At 51.3% G+C, this 8,389-nt stretch overlaps 1 protein-coding gene across 2 annotated transcripts in view; it reads right to left on the bottom strand.

Moving 5' to 3' along the window:
* The window catches only part of ERO1A (endoplasmic reticulum oxidoreductase 1 alpha), a 19,251-nt gene extending 11,025 nt beyond the window's left edge, over positions 1-8,226 (bottom strand). For both annotated transcript variants that reach the window (XM_017825466.1, XM_017825467.1), the window contains exons 1-2: positions 8,107-8,226; positions 689-808 (exon numbers count right to left, since the gene is read on the bottom strand). In XM_017825466.1, coding sequence (XP_017680955.1) covers positions 689-808; positions 8,107-8,217 — 231 coding nt within the window. In that variant the 5' untranslated portion in view covers positions 8,218-8,226. The remainder of the gene's footprint in view (positions 1-688; positions 809-8,106) is intronic.
* Between the last annotated feature and the right edge of the window lie 163 nt (positions 8,227-8,389).

Below are 8,389 nucleotides of genomic sequence, written 5' to 3'. Positions count from 1 at the left end.
TCGGGACAAATTCCCAGCTGTGAGAGTGGTGAGGCCCTGGCACAGGTTGCCCAGAGAAGCTGTGGCTGCCCCTGGATCCCTGGAAGTGTTCAAGGCCAGCTTGGATGGGACTTGGAGCAACCTGGTGTGGTGGAAGGTGTGCCTGCCCATGGCAGGGGGTTGGAATGAAATGGGCTTTAAAGTCCCTTCCAACCTAAACCATTCCAGGATTTCATGGTTCTGTGCTTTATTCAGATCAATCTTAGTGTTTCTGTTACAAATCCCAACACTGGGAGGGAAAAGGACACTGACTTCCATCAGTGAACTCGAATGCCTGGGAACTAACCCAGGTTTTCCATGTCAATGGGGTGACACTGGGAATCCTCTTATTATGGATCTCCAGTCATCAACATTTTTATGTAACAGCTCACCAAAATAAGTAATTTCAATGATCTGTTGGTTAAGGTCTTAAGAGGGAAAAATGCATAAGAAAATATCTTTAAAACCATGCATCTTACAGGCATCTTAGGACTCTTCTCATAACAGAAGGCTCCAACTTACTGACTGTAACCTTAAAAGATCAGGGTTAAAATGTAAGTACCTGATTTCTAAAAAGATCAGCAATAAGTTCAAGGCGGATTAAAAAAAAAAAAAAAGGAAAAAAGACAGCAGCACACACATAAATACAATTCTTGTATAAGAAAATTACCTTGTAGTATCTAAAATAGTCGCTTTCCAGGAGTTGATTCAGTCTAGGGAAAAGTTTGTAGTTGTTGAAGGCATCGATGGTTTCTACATCACAGGTGCAGTCATCTAAATAACCAGTAACCTGGGGGACAAAAATACAATAAATCAAACAATCAAACATGAACAACTTGGCCACTACTTTTTAACACTGCAGACAATAAAACGATTCATAGTTTTCTTTCCTTTTACCAGCGAGTCAACTAAGTTTAACCAGAATGGACATGGCTGCTGTAAGAGCTGTGGGCCACGGAGTGCCAGCTCAGGTTCCACTCTGGATCAGCCTCAGGAGGTTGTTCCTGTAGGATAATAGGCAGGTGGGAGCTGGTGTTTGCATAAGGGACCAGTTGGGCAACAATGACACCACTGAGAGCCCTCAAAGAAAGTCCTTGTGGATCATCAGCTGTGCTGCAGCCACTGATTTGACTTAATCAGAACCAAGCTGATTAGAGGGATGGAGCAGCTCTCCTATGAGGAAAGGCTGGGAGAATTGGGAATGTTCAACCTGTTAGGGTGACCTAATTGTGGACTTCCAGTACCCGAAGGGAGCCCACAAGAAAGATGGGAGAGAGATTGCTTAGAAGGGCCTGGAGTGACAGGACAAGGGGGAATGGATTCACATTGACAGAGGGAAGAAGGGTTAGATGGGATATTGGGAAGAAATCCTTGACTGTGAGGGTGGGGAGGCCCTGGCACAGGTTGCCCAGAGAAGCTATGGCTGCCCCTGGATCCCTGGAAATGTCCAAGGCCAGGTTGGATGGGGCTTGCAGCAACCTGGGATAGCGGAAGATGCCTATGGCAGAAGTTGGAACGAGATGGGCTTTAAGGTCCCTTCCAACCCAAACCATTCTGGGATTCTGTAATTAACTGCAACAGTCCCCCTCCTGACCTCAGAGAGCCATTTAGCAGGAAAACACCTGTTCTAAATCTGATGGAGAAAGCCAATCCTTCTTGCATCATCCTGAACAACTCAACAGGGTTTATGCAAGCCTTGGAGTTAAAAAAAAAAAAAAAAATGAAACTGAAAAATTCAGCTATGCTTCCTGACACGTTGGTCACTGCCTGATGACAAAGTTGCACAACACAGAAGCAGTTTTGTTTCCCCCACACCCCCGATGAGCACTTGGGGAATCATAGAATCATTAAGTCGGAAAAGCCATCAAAGATCGAGTCCAACTGTTCCCCAGCACTGCCAAGGCCACCACTGACCCATGTCCCCAAGTGCCACATCCACACAGCTTCTAAATCTCTCCAGGGATGGTGAATCCACCCCTGCCCTGGGCAGCTGTGCCAGGGTTGGACAACCCTTCCCATGAAGACATTTTCCCTAATAGCCAACCTAAACCTCCCCTGGTGTAACTTGAGGCCATTTCCCTTTGTCCTGTCCCTTGTTCCCTGGGAGCAGAGCCCAACCTCTCCCCGCCTCCCCCCTCCTGTCAGGGAGTTGCAGAGCCAGAAGGTCCCCCCTGAGCCTCCTTTTCTCCAGGCTGAGGCCCCCCAGCTCCCTCAGCTGCTCCTCATAATTCACCAAGAGCTCCACAGCAACTCAAATAAAACCATTAGAATTACCACCGTGGAAATGAAGCTGTGAGAAGCAAGGCAGAAATGGAGCACAGAGTCACATGAAACGGGGAGGTGGGGGAAAAAAATAGCCAGAATTCCCTACTCCACTGGAACAGGTCAGTTTTGTCAAGGGATGATTTGGAGGCTTTCTCATATTTGGAGTGTTTACATTGAAGCCCAGTGCGTCACCCTCACACATTTATTGAATTCTGTCCTGCATTTTGCATGTTAATGAAGACTAACAGCGATTTAAGCTTTCCACTAGGCTGAATCACCCCTGTAAAAATAAAAACAGTAGCAATTTGCTAATCCAGTTACCCAATTTAAAGCTGTTTCTAAAGTGTATATATATAGAAGGAACACATCAAAACAACAGACCGCAACAAACCACCAACCAACCACATTTTTATTTCCTGGAAACTTGGCATCCTTTGAGGCAGGCAGCTCATAGGCTGGGTCTAAAAGTGGCCTACAAAAAGATTTGTGGATAATCTTCAGCTGCTCTCCGTATCCACGCTCAGCAAACGTTCCCTCCACGGGAATGACGTCCCTGTAAGAGCATCGGAGAGGCCGCCAAGCCTCCAACTGAAGCACCATCTGGGCCTGTCTTTGCTCAGCCCAGTGACCAGTTCAAGCCAGAACCATCCTCATCCTGAAAATAATCCATGGTGAAGCACTGCAGCTGACCCCAAAATACTTAGGACTAGATGGGGGGGGTCATGCTTTGGAGATCTCCAAAGATCCACTCCTTGGTTTATTGAAGCACTGGTGGGATGATCTGCCCCACTGGCACCATGAACACACCCGTGGGGGCAGTGGGCAAAACCTTCTCAGGAAGAATTTCTTCATGGAAAGGGTTGTCAGCTGTTGGAATGTGAGATGGTGGAGGTGTCCAAGGAACAACCCGCCGTGGCACTCAGTGCTCTGGTCTGGGTGACAAGGTGGAGATGGGTTACAGGTTGGACTCGACGATCTTGGAGGTCTTTTCCGATCTCAGTGACTCTGTGCTTCCATGGAAGTGCTGGGGAAACTCCATCCTAAGGAAAACTCCTTCCTCCAAGGATTTCAGTCAGGCTGTGCAGAAATGGGCAATTTCCCCAGGCTGTGTGTGTGCCCAACCCACCAAAATTCACGGCCAAAGGAACAGGAGGACAGAACCGAGAACGCCAAGAGCCAAAGCTCCTCAGAGCCCAGATGAAAGCCCCAGTGATGCCACCACCAAACAGCACAGACCTGCTTTAGGACACAGGGGAAACCACTTGGCAGGGTATGGGCTTCATCCCAGAAGTCCCTTCTTGCTCCATGACCACCTTCCATCCCAGATTCCATTTTTCTGCCAAACTCACTTGGTTTGGACTTCAAATCCTGCCGCCAGAGTAGCTGAGCGACAACACACGTCAAACATGCCCTACAACATGTGGTGCCTTAAAACACCTCTCCCCGCCCTCCAAAAGAAATATTTACCTACATCTCCAGCCTGCAGAGTAATTAGAACGGGTAAGTAATTAGAAGGGCTAAGATAAAACACGAATTGATCCAGCCCCAAACATGTGCCGAGAGCTTGCTGCCGTCGGTGAATCACCCCGGCCGTGGGTTTGGCTGGGTGTGAGATCCTGGCGCGAGGCTGACGGGCAGGGCTGGGTTTTCCCACCAGGAAGAGATGCAACGGAGCCGCCGGGACAGACGCGGTGCTGAGTAAGCTCCGAGGAAGGTGTGTGGCTGGAGCTGCGGAACAGCCGGTCCCGATCCCTGAGCGCCGACGGACCCACCTCGTGTGCGTGACACAGGTGGGAACACCAACACACGTGGGCTCTGTGCAATCCTTGGGTTTGGCCCGTGCTTCGTCTCCCTCTGCCTCCATCCTGGGCTTCTGTGATTCTGCTCTTCCCACCTCTTCCTGCTCCCCCGAGCGTCACAGAAACATTCCCCGGATGTTTCTGGGCTGGATTCAGGGCTTTCTTCTCACTCTCACACCACAGCTGGGCAGGAAAGAAGGCAAACTCTTCCCTGCATCTCCCACTGGCAGCTACAACAGGGCACAGGGAAAGGAATGCCACAGGGGCTGAGGAGTTGGGTTTAGCCTGTACCAACCTCCCGGGCAGTGCCAGCTCTTCTGGACAAGCCACACCAGTCCCGGGCCGATGGTGAGCAGATGCTTTCCCTGCTCCCTCAGAAGCTTCCTTGCAGTTGCCCTGCTCAAAGGAATTGGATTTCGATGATCCTTGTGAGTCCTTCCAACTCAGGATATTCTATGATTCTATGAACTGATTTTTGGCTCTTCCTGCAGCGTTCAGTCCAGCCAGGCCTCCCTCTCATCCTTACCAGGCCACTTGGAGCAAGTAGCTGGCAGCCAGGTGAGGACAGTCATGCCCAGCATCTGGCCTGGAAGCAGTATATGCCATTCCAAGTGCTTTCTCTCCTGTATTTTGTCCAGAAAACAAGGACTGGGGTTTCCGGAACTCACACAGAAGCAAATGTCACATGGAAGCCTCAGGATGAGGTTAAACCACGGAGGATGAAGTGCTGTCATAGAATCCCAGAATAGTTCAGGTTGGAAGGGACCTTAAATCCCATCTCATTCCAATCCCTTGCCATGGGCAAGGACACCTTCTATTATCCCAGGTTGCTCCAAGCCCTGTCCTGGCCTGGAACACTTCCAGGGATCCAGGGGCAGCCACAGCTTCTCTGGGAAACCTGTGCCAGGGCCTCCCCACCCTCACAGCCAAGGATTTCTTCCCACTATCCCATCTAACCCTGCCCTCTGTCAGTTTGAATCCATTCCCCCTTGTCCTGTCACTCCAGGCCCTTGTCAATAGTCCCTCTCCACCTTTCCTGTCAGCTCCCTTCGGGTACTGGAAGGCCACAGTCAGGTCACCCCTGAGCCTTCTCTTCTCCAGGCTGAACAATCCCAATTCTCTCAGCCTTTCCCCACAGCAGAGCTGCTCCATCCCTCTAATCAACTTGGTGGCCTGGAAGCTCCCTCTGAAGCCACCCCACAGAGATTGGGAACTGTGCTAGGAATGAATTCCTGCCCCGAAGGCTGCTGAGCGAACACCAATTCAACAAGAACGCAAGAGCAGCTTGAAAGTCTGTTCAGGTACCAGCGAGGAAACTCTCCATGCCCAGACTCACCCCTAATGACAGTGTCCCGACCACAAAAACATTCCCAAAGGGAATCAGCACTCTGCCAGACCGGAAACCTTGTCAAAATCCCCATCTGCCAAACACCTGCAGCACATCCTTAATGCAGCTGCATCAGCCTGTAAACAGCAAATGAGCAATAATTAACAGGAATATACCGAAGACATTCATGGCTGACTAAAGCAGTGATGCAAACAGGAATATCTGGGGGGGATGAGCCGCCTGTAAAGTTTGAGGGAACCCAGATATTGGAATGTTAATCAGAGCTTGGAAAGCAGAAGCAGCATGTGAAACTCAAAGTGCTTCTAGCAACAGATGGATGTTTCCAGTAAAACTTTCAGGGCTGGTTGGCAAACCCGGTAAGTGAGATAAAATAACAGTGACAAAAGGCAGGTGAGGCTTTTGCCCTTGGTGCAGACAGACAGGAGTGCAACACCCATTCCAGAATCATGGCCTGCTGAAGTCAGCACCTGGAACATCGCTGGAGCAGCGCTCTCAGAAGTGGCCCTTGTCAACTGTCCCAGCACGGGCTGATGGACAAGTCAGAGCTCTTCCAGTCACCCCATGTCAGGGCTTCCCTATCTGAGAAGCTCATGAGACAGCAAGAGATGATTCACAGGAGGAAACCAAAAGCTAAACCCAGGCCTTCAAGTATCCAAACAGAGGGGGGCAAAACATATCATTTAAGGCTTGCCCTGTATTTTCTTTGGTGGCAAATAAAAACCACCGGACCAGTTCTGCGCAAGATGATCGGCAGATTGTTTCTGACAAAAAAGATGAGGCAGCCCTCGGGTGTGATTTAAAAGGGTCAGTGGTTACAAAGAAATGCTACCCCACATAACAGACTTTCCTAAAGGTAATAAAAAATCTTGAACTGAACACTTGCACTGAAAGCTAAACCGAAGCACACGCTGCAACACAAAGGACAAGTGTGTTGCAACAACCCAACAGTGCAAAAAGTACATCACCAGTTCCTCCTGCCCGAGTAAAAGGGCCTGCCAGCCACTGCCATGCCAGAATGCCAGCCACTGCCATGCCAGAATGCCAGTTCATTTAGTGCTTACGACTCCTTATCCCATTCCACGCTCCTGACTCAACGTTCAATCTTTAGGGAGACAAACTTCACTGATACCAGGAAGCTGCAAGCAAAAACCCTACAGAGATAGAGACTCCAAATGCAGGTTTTTCAACTCTTTATCAACAAAGCTTGTATTTACCATCTCCACATGAAGCTGAATGTGTCAAGAGCCACCCCAGAAGGCAAAGCCAAAGCCAACCGCACAATTCCATTCGTCTTCTTTTTCGACTCTCCATTTCTGACCCACATCTAAGCACTAGAATTTTAATACAGAAAGGGAAGGCTTTATAAAAACTTCCTTTTATAAAAGGCAACAAAAAAAAAGCACTGAAGACACTGTAACATCTTCACTCCTTGATCTTGCAAATCTGCTTATCACAGGATCACGGTATGGTTCAGGTTGGAAGGGACCTCAAAGACCATCTCGTTCCAACCCCCTGCCATAGGCAGGGACAGCTTCCACTAGACCAGCTTGATCCAAGCCTCATCCAACCTGGTCTTGAACACTTCCAGGGATGGGGCAGCCACTTTGCTTGCACAAGGTGAAGTCAGGAGGAATCTGCATAGCGATCTCTTCCCAAGTCCAGCTGCTTGGTCAGCTGCACCCAGTTCTCTCCTTACTGTTCCTTAACAGAAGCTGCACCAAGTGCACTGGGCCAGGCAGTAACACCCCTGGCACACCAACAAAGGGAATTAACCCTGGAAAAGCTTTAAGGAGCAGTGCCCTGGCAATGGCAGGGCAGGGTGGCAGGTGCCTGCTGCAGCCTGGACAGCTCTCTCCTGGACAGTGGAGCAGGCAGAAAGCAAGGCAGACCTGCGGGAAAGGGGATAAGGCAGCTCCCAGGCATTAGAGTAACAGACATCCCTGAAACATCCAAGAAGAGGCACCTGAGTGATTGGGGAAGAAATGCTCTCCAAGTTGGAGCACTTCCCTTTCCTTATGGGAGCAGGGAGATTAATACAGTCAAGAAGGCATGAAAGAGAACCACAGAATCCCAGACTGGTTTAGGTGGGAAGGGACATTAAAGATCATCTCATGCCCCATGGGCAGGGACACCTTCCACTATCCCAGGTTGCTCCAAGCCCCGTCCAGCCTGGCCTTGAACACCTCCAGGGATGGGGCAGCCACAGCTTCTCTGGGCAACCTATGCCAGGGCCTTACCACCCTCATAACCAATAATTTCTTCCTAATATCCAACCTAAATCTACTGTCCTTTAGCTTAAAGCCATTCGTTGTCCTGTCACTCCAGGCCCTTGTCCCAAGTCCCCCTCCAGCTCCCTTGGAGCCCCTTTAGACACTGCAAGGGTCTCCAAAGTCTCCCTGAAGCCTTCTCCAGGCTGAACACCCCCAGCTCTCTCAATCTTTCCACACGGGAAAGGTCCTCCAGCCGCCCAAGCATCTCCATGCCCTCCTCTGGACTCGCTCCAACAGCTCTATTTGCTTCCTGTGCCATGGACACAACACTCCACGTGGTGCATCCATCTCCCTCCCATCCCTTCCACTCCCGGCACTTCCCGCCGGGACACCGCGTCCCCCGGGATGTTCCCGCTCCCCTCATGCGCCACCCCAGTGCCCACCCCGTGCCCGCGGCAGCGCCCACCTGGCAGAAGCAGCGCCTCTCGGCAGCGCCTTGGGGCAGCACCCCCGGCACCGGCACCACCAGCACCAGCAGGAGCAGGAGCGGGATCCCGCCGGCTCCTCCCGCCGCCATCTCGCCGCTCCGGCCCCGGCAGCTCCCGGCCCGCAGGAGCCGCCCCGGTGCCACCGCCCCGCCCCGGGCCCGGCCCCGCCGGCGACGCGCGGCCCGGCACGGATCGGCCGCGGGAGAGCCCCGGGGACAGCCCTGAGTCACCGCCGGGCCCCGCTGAGTCACCGCCGGGCCC

Source organism: Lepidothrix coronata, unplaced genomic scaffold (assembly GCF_001604755.1).
Source record: "Lepidothrix coronata isolate B3197 unplaced genomic scaffold, Lepidothrix_coronata-1.0 Scaffold119, whole genome shotgun sequence".
Taxonomy (NCBI): Eukaryota; Metazoa; Chordata; class Aves; order Passeriformes; family Pipridae; genus Lepidothrix; species Lepidothrix coronata.
Note: the sequence above shows the minus strand (reverse complement) of the source record. Positions and strands in the feature narration are given on the sequence as shown.